The following is a 17,937-nucleotide window of genomic DNA, read 5'->3' on the forward strand; positions in this document are numbered from 1 at the left end:
AGTATTTTAGGTTGATGATGAAAGTGATGAGTCCAATCTCAAATGTTGTGTCAATGGTTCACAATAAAAGCTTTGCCACAGTGCTTTTACTTTGAAAAGAGTTGACCAGAGCTTAACGAGCTTCCTGTCCTGCTTCCTCTCTCTCTCTCTCTCTCTCTCTGTGTGTGTGTGTGTGTGTAGCCTCTCCTCTCATGGGCGCTCAGAGCTTCCCTAACCTCACCACCACTGGCACCACCTCCACTGTTACCATGTCGACCTCCATAGTAACCAGCAGCAATAACGTAGCCACGGCCACCACCGGCCTGTCAGTGGGACAGTTGCTAAGCAACACTCTGACCACCAGCCTGACGTCCACGTCCAGTGAGAGTGACACTGGCCAGGAGGCGGAGTTTTCTCTCTATGGTTGGTGATCTCACACACACACACACACACACACACACACACAGTCAAACATGTAGTTTAGTGTTCAAACCACTGGTAGTGATGATGATGATGATGATGATGATGATGAATGGATCATGGTGGATTTTTGAAGTGCCACTTGTATTTTAAATATGAAGTTCATAAAGCACTCACTCTCCCACACCAAAGCTCACAGAGAAAATGAGTGATTGTAGCTGCTGCTCCTCTGCTGCCTCGTGTGGTCACTGTGTGTCACTGAGGTCAATCTGAACGATGGATTTCAAACAGTGAAGAGACAAAATCAGACGTTAGAACTCAGTGATGGAGGCAGCAGTGTGTGTGTGTGTGTGTGATGATGATAAAATCACTGATTTTCTCTGTGGACTTGTGGAAAAACACTGAACTAATATAATATAAGTAACACATGCAGTAAAATCTACGTCCATGTCTTTGTCTCACTGTTGGACAGACAGACAGACAGACAGATGTTTCCTCTCTGATGAATGAACCCACACTCAGATGTTGGCTTTATAACATTTGCTCAGAGCTTGTGTGACATTATGGGATGTACAGATTTACATACAGTGACATCATGAGCTGACTCCTCCTCCTGTGCTCTGTCCACACCTCCTGCAGACTTCCTGGACAGCTGTCGGGCGAACACGCTGTTGGCCGAGCTGGACGACGAGGAGGATCTCCCCGAGCCGGACGACGATGACGATGAGAACGAAGACGACAATCAGGAGGACCAGGAGTACGAGGAGGTCCTGGTACAGCAACTCCACGCTTTCATTCATTCTTCTTTGTTTTGATTGTCTTTTAAACAATGAGGATGATGACGGTGTCTCTGTCGTTCCTCAGGAGGAGGAAGAGTACGAGACTAAAGGAGGACGCAGGAGGACGTGGGATGACGATTTTGTCCTCAAGAGACAGTTCTCCGCTCTGGTCCCCGCCTTTGACCCACGACCAGGAAGAACCAACGTCCAGCAGACCACTGACCTGGAGATCCCGCCTCCAGGTGACGCTCACACACACACACACACACACAGACACACACACACACACTCACACACACACACACACACACACACACACACAGACACACACACACAGACACACACACACACACACACACACACACACACAAAGAAAACACGGGGAGCAGCACTGATACGAGACAGAATTGCGACACTGGTCATTATGTAGTAAATCCAGCATTTTCCAGCACAGTGCTGAAAGTTGTCACACACTGAAGAAAGAAATGATAATATAAAGTTATCTGGAAGTCTATGTCTATAATCGTGCGATGGAAGCGGGAGGAAAGTGTTCTCATACACATGTGCTCGCCTGTTTACTCCTGAGCGCCGCTCACTTCAGTTGATACTCCATCTTGTGGCCAAAAGGATGAAGCACACCTCTCTGTACGTGCTACTTTTCATCACAGAACCTGGAGCTACAACACATAAAAAGACATGGACATCATAACCTCTTAACATTTGAAATGTAATAACTTCCAAAAACATATAGGAAGGGGCGTGGCTTATTCTGTCATCATTTTCCTTACACTAGTGTATCATGTGTTTTTGATGTTGTTTCTTTTCTTTTTGTAAACACCGTTTCATTGTTGCATAGAGTCCATTTTAGTCAATATTAAATATTTAGATTTGACAGTACTGTGCACAAGTCTTAGGCCACCATTAGATGTGTTGTTTTAGCAATGCTATCACAAAGGTGTCAAGTATTTCGCGTGATCTACACTCACACAACAAGTGTTGCAAGTCATGTGACTCTGACCTCTGACCTCCTGCTGCAGGAACGCCACGTTCTGAGGTTCAGGAGGAAGTGGAATGTACTCCGTCTCCTCACCTCGCTCTCACTCTGAAGGTACGACAACAATCACTGTCTCTCTCCACCAAATGTCCATCTTGATCTGATTCACGTTAACGTGTGTGTGTGTGTGTGTGTAGGTGGCGGGGCTGGGTACGACCCGGGAGGTGGAGCTTCCTCTGTCCAACTACAAGTCCACCATCTTCTACTACGTCCAGCGGCTGCTGCAGCTGTCCTGCAACGGAGCCGTGAAGACGGACAAACTGCGACGCATCTGGGAGCCCACGTACACGTAAGAGGGGCCGCCATGTTTACTGCTGCTGTGACGTGTGAGGTTCTCACTGTCTCTGTCTGTCTGTCTCTGTCTGTCTGTCTGTGTCTGTCTGTCTGTCTCTGTCTCTGTCTGTCTGTGTGTGTGTGTGTGTGTGTGTGTGTCGTGCAGGATCATGTACCGGGAGCTGAAGGACGCAGAGAAGGAGAAGGAGAGCAGTAAGATGGTGAGTCACACACACACACACACACACACACACACACACACACACACACACACACACACCAGTCTCACACGACAACATGACTGACCTTTGACCTGTGCCCTCCAGGACTTCTGTGAGCACGGGGTCAGTGTCTGTCGCTCCGGCGGCCTGAGCCCGATTTCAGTCTCGGCCAATCAGAGCAGCGAGATCCTGGGCGGGGCCAGGGAGGCGGCACAGGCGAAGGCGGGCTGCAGCCAGAACACGTGCGGCGTCGAGGACGTGCTGCAGCTGCTGCGCATCCTCTACATCATCGGAGGAGACTCCGCCTCCAACCCACGCACGCTGCAGGAGGGTACGAACACACTCTTACACTCACACACGGAGTTATTATGGGATAGTTTGAGTGTGTGATGTTCTGACGTCTTGTGTTCAGATGTCGACGATCTGCAGTTCAACGCTTCTCCTGAAGAGTTCACCAGTAAGAAGGTCACCACCAAGATCCTGCAGCAGATCGAGGTCAGTGAGTCACATGACCCCGCACGGCCCCGCCCCGCAGCTTCCATCTGTCACTGTGACGTCATGGTTGTTGTTTTTTCCACTTCCTGTTTCCCAGGAGCCTCTGGCTCTGGCGAGCGGCGCTCTGCCCGACTGGTGCGAGCAGCTCACGTCCAAGTGTCCTTTCCTCATTCCCTTTGAGACGCGGCAGCTTTACTTCACCTGCACCGCCTTCGGAGCGTCCAGGTGAGTCCGACTCCGCCCACGGGACATTACACGGGGATCGTACGGTCATGAAAAACCGGGAAAAGTTTTGGAAATTGAAAATGCGTTTTCTAGGTCCTTGAAAAGTTAATGAAAAACAACGTTTCCTGTAAAGTTTTGGATAATAGTCATGGCTGATAATTAGGATGTGTAAAACATAAATAAAATAATGTGATGTGTGCCACAAACAAGCGGATCACTGGCGCCGCACTCAGCGAGCCTCTGGTCCACACGTGGGTTTGAAGAATGCTCTGACAAACGGCAGCAAAGTGCACTTTGAACAACCTGTGGACACTGACAGACGCTGAACACGGACGTGCTCAATGCAGACGCCTGCATGGGGACATTAGTGAGACACATGAAGGGCCACGAACATGACGGCTGCTGAACGCTGCACAATATAACACACACACACACACACACGCGCTCGTCGCTGCGCGGCTGCAATTTCAACTGTAACGCGTCTAACGCAGCGACAACAGAAGTGCTTGTGTGCAGTTATGAACTCCCACGGACACACAAGTCGTCAGAACACATAGTTTGTGTGTGTGTGTGTGTGTGTGTGTGTGTGTGTGTGTACAGGGCGATTGTGTGGCTGCAGAATCGGCGCGAGGCGACCATGGAGCGCTCTCGACCGTCGACGACGGTGCGGCGCGACGACCCCGGAGAGTTCAGAGTGGGCCGGCTCAAACACGAGAGGGTCAAAGTCCCCAGAGGTGAAGCCATGATGGAGTGGGCGGAGTCTGTCATGCAGATCCATGCTGACAGGAAGTCTGTGCTTGAGGTGAGGGATAGTGTCTGAACGTGTGTGTGTGTAATAGTGTGTGTATAATAGTGTGTGTGTGTGTGTGTGTGTGTGTGTCAGGTGGAGTTCCAGGGGGAGGAGGGAACAGGTCTTGGTCCGACTCTGGAGTTCTACGCTCTGGTGGCAGCAGAGTTCCAGAGAACGTCTCTGGGGATGTGGTTGTGTGACGACGATTTTCCTGATGACGAGTCTCGACAGGTGAGCGTCTCTCTCTCTCACACACACACACACACACACACACACACACAGGTTACAGGCGGAGTTGGTCATGGCGGTCTCCCTGTGTGTCTCAGGTGGACCTGGGCGGCGGCCTGAAGCCTCCCGGGTTCTACGTGCAGCGCTCCTGCGGCCTTTTCCCGGCGCCGTTCCCTCAGGACAGCGAGGAGCTGGAGCGAATCACCAAGCTCTTCCACTTCCTGGGAATCTTCCTGGCCAAGTGTATCCAGGACAACCGTCTGGTGGACCTGCCCGTGTCCCAGCCCTTCTTCAAGCTGCTCTGCATGGGAGACATCAAGTCCAACATGAGCAAGCTGCTCTACCAGAGCCGCGGCTCGCCTCAGGGTCACGACCCCGACAGGCTCCACCCCCAGCCTTTCCTGCTGCTCTCTGAGGTTCAGTCGGAGGCGTCGACGGAGGAGAGTCAGGAGACGTTCTCTGTGGGCAGCTTCGACGAAGACTCCAAGTCTGAGTTCATCATGGACCCGCCCAAACCCAAACCTCCAGCCTGGTACCACGGGATCCTCACCTGGGACGACTTCCAGCTGGTCAACCCGCACAGGTCACATGATACGCCGTGTCTTTAGCTCCCTGTCTCCCTGTTTACCTGTGTTGTTGTTGTTTACCTGTGTTGTTGTCGTTGTTGTCATTTACATGTGTCGTTGTTGTTGTCGTCGTCGTTGTTGTTGTCATTAACATGTGTCGTCGTTGTTGTTTTCCTGGGTTGTCGTCGTTGTTGTCATTAACATGTGTCGTCGTTGTTGTTTACCTGTGTTGTTGTCGTTGTTGTCATTTACATGTGTCGTCGTTGTTGTTTTCCTGGGTTGTCGTCGTTGTTGTCATTTACATGTGTCGTTGTTGTTGTCGTTGTTGTTGTCATTTACATGTGTCGTCGTTGTTGTTTTCCTGGGTTGTCGTCGTTGTTGTCATTTACATGTGTCGTTGTTGTTGTCATTTTACATGTGTCGTTGTTGTTTACCTGTGTTGTTGTCGTTGTTGTCATTTACATGTGTCGTCGTTGTTTACCTGTGTTGTCGTTGTTTACCTGTGTTGTCGTTGTTGTCATTTACATGTGTCGTCGTTGTCGTTTACCTGTGTCGTTGTTGTTGTCATTTACATGTGTCGTCGTTGTTTACCTGTGTTGTCGTCGTTGTTTACCTGTGTTGTCGTTGTTGTTCTCCTGTGTTGTTGTCATTTACATGTGTCGTCGTTGTTTACCTGTGTTGTCGTTGTTGTTCTCCTGTGTTGTTGTCGTTGTTGTTGTCATTTACATGTGTCGTCGTTGTTTATCTGTGTTGTCATTTACATGTGTCGTCGTTGTTTACCTGTGTTGTCGTTGTTGTTCTCCTGTGTTGTTGTCGTTGTTGTTGTCATTTACATGTGTCGTCGTTGTTTATCTGTGTTGTCATTTACATGTGTCGTCGTTGTTTACCTGTGTTGTCGTCGTTGTTTACCTGTGTTGTCGTTGTTGTTCTCCTGTGTTGTTGTCATTTACATGTGTCGTCGTTGTTTACCTGTGTTGTCGTTGTTGTTCTCCTGTGTTGTTGTCGTTGTTGTTGTCATTTACATGTGTCGTCGTTGTTTATCTGTGTTGTCATTTACATGTGTCGTTGTTGTTTACCTGTGTTGTCGTTGTTGTCATTTACATGTGTCGTCGTTGTTTACCTGTGTTGTCGTCGTCATTGTTGTCATTTACCTGTGTTGTCGTCGTTGTTTTCCTGTGTTGTCGTCGTTGTTTACCTGTGTTGTCGTTGTTGTTATTTACATGTGTCGTCGTTGTTGTCATTTACATGTGTCGTCGTTGTTTACCTGTGTTGTCGTTGTTTACCTGTGTTGTCGTCGTCATTGTTGTCATTTACCTGTGTTGTCGTCGTTGTTTACCTGTGTTGTCGTCGTCGTTTTCCTGTGTTGTCGTCGTTGTTTACCTGTGTTGTCGTTGTTGTCATTTACATGTGTCGTCGTTGTTTACCTGTGTTGTCGTTGTTTACCTGTGTTGTTGTCGTTGTTTACCTGTGTTGTCGTCGTTGTTTACCTGTGTTGTCGTTGTTGTCGTCGTTGTTTACCTGTGTTGTCGTTGTTGTTTACCTGTGTTGTTGTTGTTGTTGTGGTGGTGCGTGTGCAGGGCGAGCTTCCTGAAGGAGGTGAAGGATCTGGTGGTGAAGAGACGTCAGATTGTGTCCAGTAAGATTCTCTCTGAGGACGAGAAGAACACACGGCTGCAGGATCTGATGCTGAGGAACCCACTGGGCTCTGGACCTCCACTAAGCATCGAGGACCTCGGGTACACACACACACACACACACACACAAAGAGGAGGAGTCTCAGAGTTCAGATAAAAGAGAAATCTGAAGACACAAGTAACATTTTGAAAGGGAGGGGGCGGAGCCTGAATTACCCTCATGCACTTATTGGTCAGTAATAGCTGTCAGTCACAGCATAACCAGCGTAACATAATAAAGCTACACCTGCTTCGCCCCCTATTGGACAGTGAGGAGAATACAGGTTAACACCGTGTTTATAATGACAGTGGTCGAGAGAGGTGACATAAATACAGACTATTTACTCTCTCTCTGTCTGTCTGTCTGTGTCTCTCTCCCTGTCTCTCTCTCTCTCTCTCTGTCTGTCTGCAGGTTAAATTTCCAGTTCTGTCCGTCCTCAAAGGTTCATGGTTTCTCTGCAGTCGACCTCAAACCAAACGGAGACGATGAGGTAAAAACCAACATCAGAGAGAGTGAGAGAGAGTTCTGATGGTTCCTAACGTCTGTGTGTGTGTGTGTGTCTCTCTCTGTGTGTGTGTGTGTGTGTGTGTCTCTCTGTGTGTGTGTGTCTCTCTCTGTGTGTGTGTCTCTCTGTGTGTGTGTGTCTCTCTGTGTGTGTGTGTCCCTGTGTGTGTGTGTCTGTGTGTGTAGATGGTGACCATGGAGAACTCAGAGGAGTATGTGGAGCTGATGTTTGACTTCTGTATGCACATGGGCATCCAGAAACAGATGGAGGCCTTCAGAGGTAAACACTCACTCACTCACTCACTCACTCACTCACTCACTCACTCACTCACTCACTCACTCACTCACTCACTCACTCACTCACTCACCTCTCCTCTCCTCTCCTCTCCTCTCCCACGTCCTCGTCTCCTCGTGTCCTCAGAGGGATTTAACCGCGTGTTTCCGATGGACAAGTTGAGTTCCTTCAGTCATAAAGAAGTCCAGATGATTCTCTGTGGGAACCAATCACCTTCCTGGACAGCTGATGACATCATCAACTACACTGAACCAAAGCTGGGCTACACCAGAGACAGGTACACACACACACACACACATCTGTACACACACACACCCCTGTACACACAGATGACTCATGACTCCGCCCCCTGCCCCTCCCCCTCAGCCCGGGCTTCCTGCGCTTCGTCAGAGTGTTGTGTGGAATGTCGTCGGACGAGAGGAAAGCGTTTCTTCAGTTCACCACCGGCTGCTCCACGCTGCCCCCCGGTGGCCTCGCCAACCTGCACCCTCGCCTCACCATCGTCAGGAAGGTAAGAGTGGGCGGAGACTCTGACCCGCCCGCCCGCCCGTCAGTCAGCCAGCCAGCCAGTGAGTGAGTGTGTGTGTGTGTGTGACTGACTGACTGACTGACTCCGCCCCCTCAGGTGGACGCCACAGACTCCAGTTACCCGTCGGTGAACACCTGTGTTCATTACCTGAAGCTTCCGGAGTATTCTTCAGAGGACATCATGAGAGAGAGACTGCTCGCTGCCACCATGGAGAAAGGCTTCCACCTCAACTGACCTCTGACGCAGGAGGAGGAGGAGGAGGAGTCACAGGAGTCACAGGAGTCACCAAGAATCAAAAACAAATGTTGTACTGTCTCCTTTCCTCCCTCCTTCACTTGTCTCCTCCATCCTCTGTGTGTGTGTGTGTGTGTGTGTGTGTGTGTGTGTAATCCTCCTCCTTTTTTTTGTTGAACTGCTTTTTTGTTTTTTTTTTCTCCGTGTGTGTGTGTGTGTGTGTGTGAGAGAGAGAGAGAGTGTTTTGGGCCAGTTTGTTGACGCCTGCAGGGGTCAAAGGTCGGAGTGAAGCTGTGGAGACCAACACTGGTCGTGTGTGTGTGTGTGTGACACATGAAGAAGACGACGCCGTCGCTCGCTCTCCTGTATTTTCTTTGTATATTATAAACTTTATTTAACAGTTTGAGGAAAACAGATATTTTCAAATGTGTACGCTGAAAAAAAAACTCATTAAAATGTTTGCAAAGTATGACGTAACCACGACGACGTCCTGTGGTTCCTCCTCTCAAAGCTCCTCCCCGAGTCAGGAGGCGTCGGCCATCTTGGTGAGGGCGTGGAGCGGCGCCAGGACGCGGCTCTTGTTGGTCTCCACCACGTGTCCGTTCTGGATCATCTCGTCCAGGATGACGTGAACGCGCTCCAGGTTGAACATGATCTGTCGGCCAATCAGAGTCGAGGAAAACAACCATGTGACTGTGACATAAACATCGGTGTTTATTGGATATTTCGTTAAAACTCCACTTTCAGTGTTTTGGGGGCGGAGCTTTTACCAGAGGGTAAACAGTGGGGGGGGCGGAGCTGTTGCTAACAGACGAGCAAACAAACTGAGATAATTGTCGTATTTAAGCGACAATTGTACGATTTTCACAATTCACGATAATTGAAATCCGTCAAACTGAGTTAAAAAAATGTTTACGTTGAAAAAAGTTAAAATTATTGTGAAAAACTGGACTTTTAAATGGTAGGGGGCGGAGCTTTTATCAAGGTGAACGGCAGGGGGTGGGGCTTTATCAGAGGGTGAACAGTAGGGGGCGTGGCTGATACATGGTCTTGTCACCACACAGACGGACGTCGTGTGGCGTCCACTGAAGGATACGTCCAGTTCACTCTGCAGAGACAGACACACACACACACAGCTCTGATGACTGGTTGATTGATTGATTGATTGGTTGTTTGATTAGGTCTGAACTCACCACACGGCTGAAGTATTTGTCCAAGACCTCAACAAAGTTGTGGATGAGCTCGTAGATGGACAACTCGTTCTGAGGGAGACGTGGACATGATTGATCTGTCCTCATTGATTATTAACGATTATTTCCGGTTTAAATGATGAAGACAAACCTCAGTGTCTGTGACGCCGACCACGATGTAGAGCGCAGCGTACTGACGGTAGACGAGACGCACGTCCCTGTGGTCCACAAACGAACACTGAGGACACACGAGAGACATGAGGACACAAACCCTTTAAACACGGCTGAAACAAAGGTCGTGACGTGTCGTACCTCCTCCTTCTTTCTGCTCAGGCAGCAGCGAACCACGTCGGCCTCTAGCGCCGCCCTCCTGGTCACTTCCACACGCTCATAATATCTAGACAGTCTGGTTTGACCCTGACGGTTCACCATCAACACGAACTTTATCATCGTCTGCAACACAAGTACACACCAGTACTACACACCAGTACTACACACCAGTACTAGAACCAGGGGTGGACTGGCCATCGGGACCACCGGGAGTTTTCCCGGCTGAGGGACGGACGTATTTACTATAATTCTTATTTTCGCTGCGCCTTGTCTTGAAAACTATGGTAACTCTCCCGGCCCTGGCCTGGGGGAGTTTACCGTAGTTACGGGGACGCGGCGCAGGCAAAGATAAACAGCGGTCGTGTAACACGGCGCTCAGCTGCAGACACAACGCGACGGAGAGATGACGTGACGATTGATTGGCCCAGTGGCCTGTCAGTCAAGAATACCTGGCTCAATGGCCCAATGAGAGGCTACAGAGGCCTAGGAGTCCCGCCCACACACCCCTCGTCTAATCTAATCTTGATGAGAGAAACGGAGAATAAAAATGGAGGGTTGGAAAACAGATGTACATACAGATGTTTGCTGCAGGGGCGTGGCCTGGCGGGGACCAGCAGCAGCAGACACACCTGCTTAAATCCTTTCTGCAACACACTGTATATGTTTCATTTACTTAGTCAAAGAATAATAAGAGTTATACTGCTCAGTAGTAAGGGTCAGTGTGTGTGTGTGTGTGTGTTTCTATGTACATCAGTGTATCTGCAGTACACGCGCGGGTCATTGTGGGCCAGGACCAAATGTTTCTTCCAGTCCACCCCTGACTACACACAAGTACTACACCAGTACTACACACAAGTACTACACACAAGTACACATCAGTACTACACCAGTACACATCAGTACTACACACAAGTACACATCAGTACTACACCAGTACTACACATCAGTACACATCAGTACTACACACAAGTACTACTAAATCGAGTTTCGGGTGGTTAATCTGCGTCACGTGACGGTAACGTTAATAACTTACTGTCAGCAGCGGCTACGACGTTAGCATCACTGAGGCTAAAAACAATCGCAGGCTATCGTGAAGCTAATCCTCGTGAATCTCGTCTGAATGAGTTTAATGTCAGATTAAACGAAGCGTCGCGTTTATTCACAGCATTAACGTAAAATTTAAGTCAAATGAATGTGGAAAAAATGAGGGAAGTCTCCGCTAGTAACCAGCCAGCGGAGCAGTTAGCATTTCCGACGCATGCTCAGTCGCATGTCTGTCAAAACTGGTGCGTTTGAGGACACAATAAAAGTGGTAAATAAGAGTTTTTATAGCAAAACAAAGTTGTGTTTATGTTCTTCCGTCTTTGCAACAGAATGGCGTGAGAAAATATAAATATTTGTCTCTGAAATGAGTGAGTAAACATGTTGATAATAAATGGAAACAATAATATATAATTATAACAATAATGAGCAGTATATGGATTCATGTAAAGTAAAATCAATGATAAATAAAAGTCGGTTTATATATTAAAAAACTTCACTGCACTTTTAAAACATATAATGCATTTCTAATGCAATTAAATTAAATTAAATTAAACAATAAGCCTGAATAATATTATATTGTAAAGTATGTAGATTAAATGTTTAGCGATGAAAGAGAGAAAAGCTGAAATTCAAGGTGGAAAAATAAGTTTTCACTATTTAAAATAAATTGTATTTGTAGATTTCGGTTTTCAGACGTCGTGTGATGTGAACACGGTGCGAGAAGAGATTAGATTTACCTTTATTGGTCCCTGATGAAGAAATTCTGATTAAAACGGCAACAAATTAGATTGAAAATGAGAATTAAATGAAAACAGTCAGTCAGTATCATCATCATCTACCGCTTTATCCTCTGCTAGAGGGTCGCGGGGGGTGCTGTGCCAATCTCAGCTACATCGGGCGATAGGCGGGGTACACCCTGGACAGTTCGCCAGTCCATCGCAGGGCCACACACACAGATAGAGACAAACAACCATTCACTCTCACACTCACTCCTATGGTCAATTTAGAGTGTCCAATTGACCTATCCCCACATTGCATGTTTTTGGACTGTGGGAGGAAGCCGGAGAACCCGGAGAGAACCCGGAGAGAACCCGGAGAGAACCCGGAGAGAACCCGGAGAGAACCCGGAGAGAACCCGGAGAGAACCCACGCACACACGGGGAGAACATGCAAACTCCATGCAGAAAGGCCCTTGTTCCAACCGGGGCTCGAACCCGGGTCTTCTCGCTGCAAGGCGAGAGTGCTAACCACTACACCACCGTGTGGCCCCAATGAAAACAATTAACGTGAAATAAATACAAATGTTAACAATGTGTGTGTGCGTAGTTTGTTATGAGCAGAAAAAGTTTTTCTAATTTTAAAATTTAAATGATGTAAAATCATTGCCCGCACCGCGTCCGTTTGACCACTGAGGGGCGCCAGAGTCACCATTTCCCAAATCTCTCCGTCTCCGTCTTTGTGTGTTTGTGTTATCGTGATTAATTTAAACAATTAATTTACACTTTTTAAAACATTAATATATATATATATATATATGTGTGTGTGAGTGAATCTACAGTGCTGTTATCTTTTATTTTTCACTTGACATGAGAACATGTTTTTCATGGTAAAACCAAGAACAAGACAAAGATAAAAGTGGTGCTTAATTTGATTTAAAAGCCAGTTGTTGACTCTGATTTACACATTTAAATATTTAAAAATGCAGTGGATGAAATTTAATCCACTCTGCCTTCTGGTCTTTGGCGTGGTTTGAACTGAGTCAGGTCATGGAATTTCCCACGTTTCTTCGCGAACATGAATGTCACACAGTGTCCGCGGATGACAGGGAAAATCATCGGGATGATGTGTCCCGTCATGCAGCGCGGCCGGGTTCTCCCCCGCGTTCGTCGGATCCATAGTTGGGAGTAATGGCGGCGGGTTAGACCCACACACACACCGACACCGCGTCCGCAGTCAGCCGCTCTCACCGCAGCCCTCCCGGGGCAGCCAGCCTCACACACCGCGGCGGAGCCTGCGCCTCACACACGGAGCGGAGACACGGACCACGGAGACAAGACAGTGGACCGCGGCTGCCCGGGTCTTACCTTCGAATTTTTTATCTAAAAAAAAAAAAAGGTAGACGAGAGGGGAGAGACCGAAAAAAACATGGATGAGCAGCTCGGCGGAGGAGCAGGAGGAGCGGGGGCTCCGCGACAGCCTCCACCGCTACAGCAGCAGCTACAGCCGGGAAACAGCAGCAGCAGCAGCAGCGCGAACCTGCCGCTCGGCGGTGGTGGAGGAGTCATGGTGCCGCAGCAGCCGGATGAGCTGCCCCGGCCGCAGCAGCAGTACACGATCCCCGGCATCCTGCACTACATCCAGCACGAGTGGGCCCGCTTTGAGATGGAGGGGGCGCACTGGGAGGTGGAGAGGGCCGAGCTCCAGGTTAGCACGCTTAGCCTTAGCTTAGCCTTAGCTTAGCCTTAGCTTTACTGAGCACGCAGCAACAAGAGGACGCAGGGACGCTGTCGAACACGACTTGAAACTATACCGTTATTTATTATGCGTGCGCGCGCGTGTGTGTGTATACACGCACATATGTTGTGTTTTCGTGTTTGGACTGAGCGTGAGTGTATGTGTAACACAGGCAGCACACGGAAGCTAACGGCTACACACGGAGCTAACGGCTCCATCGGTGCTTTAGCGAGAGTTCGCTGGGAGCTAACTGTTAGCTCGTAGTTAGCGGTGGAGTTGTGTTGTTGCCACTGTCACACAGTGTTACACACAACACACACACACAGACACAGTGAAGAGGTCAAAGAAAACGTTAATCGTTGAAAACACAAACACGCAGCCATTTTGCTTTGCTACGTTAGCTAAGTTCTTTAGCCTGGTGGCTAAGTTAGCCTGGTGACTAAAGTGAGACAAACGTCAACAAGTGATTTTGAGCAATGACGCGAGTGTTTTTAAAGGAAACTACTTAAAATACCACAGTAATCATACATAAGTATACACTCATGTATTTATACACGTTTACCATTTAAAAGTGGATACAATGAATGTGTTTACATGTTAAAATGAGAATTACATTTTTTAATGTAAGTTTATTATAAAGTAAAGAACTTTAGAGCGAAAGAAAACTCCTTAAAGGATACTGTAGGTCCGTTATTTATGGTTTCAAATTGATAAAATAAATCTTTATTATTAATAGTAGTATTATTAGGGCTTAGGGTTGTATTTTATGGCAAAAGTGCATAGTTGTTTCCTTCAAAATTGTAAAAATATTCCATAATTAACTTTTAATTTATGATCAAGTATCACAGAAGAGTTGATCTGCTCATATCTCCACGTGGAACGAAATAAACCTCAGAAAATGAATAATAAGCAGGTTAAAGATACAGTATGTAGTCCTGTCGTCATGTGATCGTCTCATCACCGTAACTCTTAGACCGTTTGTCATATCTAGGAAATTACAAAACTATGGCAGGCGATCTGTCAGTCAGGGTGTGACTCCGTCTTTCACCCGATGTCAGCTGAGATAGCGCCCCCTGTGACCCTCGTGTGGAGGATAAAGTGGTAGAAGATAGGTGGATGCAGGAAAGCAGAGAAACAGAGCTTTGCACTCGTATACTTGTTATTACGGTAAAACCTCAGGACTTCAGCCGAGCCAGCGTCCAATCGCAGGCGAGATTGACCAGCGCGACGTGTGACGCGCTGGTCAGTAAACGGTTGAATAACTGACAGATATGGAAAGTGAACGTTATCTTAGGAAAAGGAGCAGGAGAACAAATGTAAATAAATCCAGACCTCACGAGAGACAGAGGGGGCGCCTCCTGGTGGTTACACAGAGGTTGACCTTCAGTGGGAAAGTCTCTGCTTCAGCGTCAACAATAACTGGTCCATTTGGACTGGGAACTTAGGTTCTGGATTGTTTGACTTCATTTCCATCAAATAAATCGGAGTTATTATACGTCACTGTGGGCGGAGTCTGTCAGTGTGAAGCACATGTGTTTTCTGTCAGAAACACTGACCTTGTCTAGACCATGGAGACCAAAACCTGGTCCTAATGAGGCTGAACCTGGTTAAATTTAGGATTAAAGGCGACATCGAATGCTTGTATCACACATGTATGTTAGTTATGAAGGTCTACTTACATATATTAACTTGTTTTCATTGTCACATATATGTTAGTTATGGAGGTCTACTTACATATATTAACTTGTTTTCATGGTCACATATATATGTTAGTTATGGAAGTCTACTTACATATATTAACTTGTTTTCACGGTCACATATATGTTAGTTATGGAGGTCTACTTGCATATATTAACTTGTTTTCATGGTCACATATGTTAGTTATGGAGGTCTACTTACATATATTAACTTGTTTTCACGGTCACACATATATGTTAGTTATGGAGGTCTACTTACATATATTAACTTGTTTTCACGGTCACATATATGTTAGTTATGGAGGTCTACTTACATATATTAACTTGTTTTCATGGTCACATATATGTTAGTTATGGAGGTCTACTTACATATATTAACTTGTTTTCACGGTCACATATATGTTAGTTATGGAGGTCTACTTACATATATTAACTTGTCTTCATGGTCACATATATGTTAGTTATGGAGGTCTACTTACATATATTAACTTGTTTTCATGGTCACATATATGTTAGTTATGGAGGTCTACTTACATATATTAACTTGTTTTCATGGTCACGTATATGTTAGTTATGGAGGTCTACTTACATATATTAACTTGTTTTCATGGTCACACATATATGTGAGTTATGGAGGTCTACTTACATATATTAACTTGTCTTCATGGTCACATATATGTTAGTTATGGAGGTCTACTTACATATATTAACTTGTTTTCACGGTCACACATATATGTTAGTTATGGAGGTCTACTTACATATATTAACTTGTCTTCATGGTCACATATATGTTAGTTATGGAGGTCTACTTACATATATTAACTTGTTTTCACGGTCACACATATATGTTAGTTATGGAGGTCTACTTACATATATTAACTTGTTTTCATGGTCACACATATATGTGAGTTATGGAGGTCTACTTACATATATTAACTTGTTTTCATGGTCACATATATGTTAGTTATGGAGGTCTACTTACATATATTAACTTGTTTTCATGGTCACGTATATGTTAGTTATGGAGGTCTACTTACATATATTAACTTGTTTTCATGGTCACATATATGTTAGTTATGGAGGTCTACTTACATATATTAACTTGTTTTCATGGTCACATATATGTTAGTTATGGAGGTCTACTTACATATATTAACTTGTTTTCATGGTCACATATATATGTTAGTTATGGAAGTCTACTTACATATATTAACTTGTTTTCATGGTCACATATATGTTAGTTATGGAGGTCTACTTACATATATTAACTTGTTTTCATGGTCACATATATGTTAGTTATGGAGGTCTACTTACATATATTAACTTGTTTTCATGGTCACATATATATGTTAGTTATGGAAGTCTACTTACATATATTAACTTGTTTTCATGGTCACATATATGTTAGTTATGGAGGTCTACTTGCATATATTAACTTGTTTTCATGGTTAAAAACCTCCTAATCGCTGCAAACGAGCCGATCAAAATATCTCCTCACTGACGCTCTCGTCAGCCACGCTGTTTCAGACCAAAACCACACCCCCAGAACGTGGACTGTGTTGTGATTGGCCAGCCAACGAGAGCTTTCCTACTGTCCTGTGATTGGCCAGGTACCTGGAAGTGACGTAATAGATAGGCCAGCTCTCAGATACACAGCTCCCCCTCTGGCACGGTGGAGGCTCTGCATCTCAGCAGCTACAACAAGAGTAGTTCTTCTTCTTCTGCGGTTGAATGTACGCAACCGGATGTGCCCGGACTAGTGCCCGCACCAGGAGGCGCTATGGTGGTGAGATGAGTGGTGAGGTTTTCTGATGACATCATCAGCATAGGGAAGTGTCGATCTGCTTCGCAGAGCCCAGGAAAACAATGCAACACTATTTTCTCAGCAGTGGCTGAACTGTTTGTTCTGAAACTTTAGGGTTTCATAAACGAGGTCATGACGCAGATACACACACACAAACGCAGCGTTCATTGGAGCTTCCGGTCTATGTCGCCTTTAAGATTTGAGCTGTGGTTGTGTTTAGTGATCTCTGTGTCTGTGTGTGTGTGTGTGTGTGTGTGTGTGTGTGTGTACACGCGCTGCAGCATGACTCGGTCAGAAGTTCCTGATGAGAGTTGAGCGTACGAGAGAAGGCGTGGCCATTCCTGTGAACAGCAGGTCGATGACCAATCAGCTGTGGAGTTGGCGTCACTTGTGACAGCTGAGTCACACTCGTGGCTTTGAATCCACTGGTTCCTGCTTTGGATCCTTTTATGGAATATTGGATTCTTTTCATACTGGATAGAAACTGATGATTATATTTACTTCTTTAATCCATGAGACGTTGGTCAGTGTTTGTCAATCGTGGAAATGTTAATGTTCTCGAAAGATTTCTTTGTTTTATGGAGCAAAGAAGCCAGGGGGCGTGTCCTAGCTCTGTATCCAATCATAAAGCTCTGTGGAAGTTTTGACCCCTCCCCCTGTGATTTTAAATTCCTCACGTTAGCTACTAGGTGTCGTCATGACAACCATCCTGTGAACTGTGCTGCTGTAAACATCTGTGTGTGTGTGTGTGTGTGTGTGTCTTAAGAGTGCAGAGGCTGTAATTAGGCGTCCTGGTCTAGTGGACCCTGTTCTGACAGACTGATCCCAGCTGCACGCTAAAAGTAGATGTCCTGAAATAACTCTCACACACACACACAGGTCAACTGTCACATAACCAAGGGATGATGATTTAAACCATGTGATGACTTAAGTTTCTCCTGTAAAGTGTGTGTGTGTGTGTTGCAGTTGTTCAGAGGAATGGCCCTGGTGACCACACACACACACACACACCCCAGATTAACCCATGCTGATCCGTCAGCCTGGTAAATCTGGACCAGTGAGCTCACACACACACACACACACTCTTCGTCGTCATCATCATCACTCGGTGCTGTGACCTCACTCCTGCTCCCTCAAAGCATTTGATTCATA

At 46.4% G+C, this 17,937-nt stretch overlaps 3 protein-coding genes across 8 annotated transcripts in view; 2 read left to right on the forward strand and 1 right to left on the reverse strand.

Moving 5' to 3' along the window:
- The window catches only part of hectd1 (HECT domain containing 1), a 27,608-nt gene extending 18,865 nt beyond the window's left edge, over nucleotides 1-8,743 (forward strand). For both annotated transcript variants that reach the window (XM_058616355.1, XM_058616356.1), the window contains exons 27-44: nucleotides 181-402; nucleotides 1,039-1,172; nucleotides 1,264-1,420; nucleotides 2,216-2,286; nucleotides 2,370-2,521; nucleotides 2,672-2,726; nucleotides 2,832-3,057; nucleotides 3,139-3,221; nucleotides 3,319-3,446; nucleotides 4,047-4,248; nucleotides 4,330-4,467; nucleotides 4,563-5,047; nucleotides 6,608-6,766; nucleotides 7,116-7,194; nucleotides 7,395-7,488; nucleotides 7,630-7,780; nucleotides 7,870-8,014; nucleotides 8,129-8,743. In XM_058616355.1, coding sequence (XP_058472338.1) covers nucleotides 181-402; nucleotides 1,039-1,172; nucleotides 1,264-1,420; nucleotides 2,216-2,286; nucleotides 2,370-2,521; nucleotides 2,672-2,726; nucleotides 2,832-3,057; nucleotides 3,139-3,221; nucleotides 3,319-3,446; nucleotides 4,047-4,248; nucleotides 4,330-4,467; nucleotides 4,563-5,047; nucleotides 6,608-6,766; nucleotides 7,116-7,194; nucleotides 7,395-7,488; nucleotides 7,630-7,780; nucleotides 7,870-8,014; nucleotides 8,129-8,266 — 2,819 coding nt within the window. In that variant the 3' untranslated portion in view covers nucleotides 8,267-8,743. The remainder of the gene's footprint in view (nucleotides 1-180; nucleotides 403-1,038; nucleotides 1,173-1,263; nucleotides 1,421-2,215; nucleotides 2,287-2,369; nucleotides 2,522-2,671; nucleotides 2,727-2,831; nucleotides 3,058-3,138; nucleotides 3,222-3,318; nucleotides 3,447-4,046; nucleotides 4,249-4,329; nucleotides 4,468-4,562; nucleotides 5,048-6,607; nucleotides 6,767-7,115; nucleotides 7,195-7,394; nucleotides 7,489-7,629; nucleotides 7,781-7,869; nucleotides 8,015-8,128) is intronic.
- On the reverse strand, nucleotides 8,622-11,168 carry ap4s1 (adaptor related protein complex 4 subunit sigma 1). Of its 5 annotated transcripts, none has more exons than XM_058616359.1 (6): nucleotides 10,820-11,128; nucleotides 9,769-9,909; nucleotides 9,608-9,694; nucleotides 9,460-9,528; nucleotides 9,363-9,404; nucleotides 8,622-8,921 (listed from the first exon to the last, which is right to left on the reverse strand). In XM_058616359.1, the coding sequence occupies exons 2-6, from the start codon at nucleotides 9,904-9,906 to the stop codon at nucleotides 8,790-8,792; spliced, it is 468 nt and encodes a 155-aa protein (XP_058472342.1). In that variant the 5' UTR covers nucleotides 9,907-9,909; nucleotides 10,820-11,128; the 3' UTR covers nucleotides 8,622-8,789. The 5 variants fall into 5 exon arrangements, with proteins under 5 accessions (XP_058472342.1, XP_058472343.1, XP_058472340.1 ...); XM_058616360.1 differs by having other exon boundaries at nucleotides 9,363-9,374; nucleotides 10,820-11,088; XM_058616357.1 differs by having other exon boundaries at nucleotides 8,622-9,404; nucleotides 10,820-11,168.
- A 1,491-nt stretch (nucleotides 11,169-12,659) lies between these two features.
- The window catches only part of strn3 (striatin, calmodulin binding protein 3), a 15,207-nt gene continuing 9,929 nt past the window's right edge, over nucleotides 12,660-17,937 (forward strand). The window contains exon 1 of the mRNA XM_058615840.1: nucleotides 12,660-13,254. Coding sequence (XP_058471823.1) covers nucleotides 12,976-13,254 — 279 coding nt within the window. The 5' untranslated portion in view covers nucleotides 12,660-12,975. The remainder of the gene's footprint in view (nucleotides 13,255-17,937) is intronic.

The sequence above is a fragment of the Solea solea genome, chromosome 18 (genome assembly GCF_958295425.1).
Source record: "Solea solea chromosome 18, fSolSol10.1, whole genome shotgun sequence".
Taxonomy (NCBI): Eukaryota; Metazoa; Chordata; class Actinopteri; order Pleuronectiformes; family Soleidae; genus Solea; species Solea solea.

Bases quoted from the DNA above. Each gene is read 5' to 3' on its own strand.
- ap4s1 (XM_058616357.1), bottom strand. From the start codon at position 9,906: ATGATAAAGTTCGTGTTGATGGTGAACCGTCAGGGTCAAACCAGACTG. The intron at 9,529-9,607 runs GTTTGTCTTCAT...CGTCTCCCTCAG, and splicing joins TCGGCGTCACAGACACTGAG to AACGAGTTGTCCATCTACGA. The intron at 9,405-9,459 runs GTGAGTTCAGAC...ACCAGTCATCAG, and splicing joins ACAAATACTTCAGCCGTGTG to AGCTGTGTGTGTGTGTGTCT.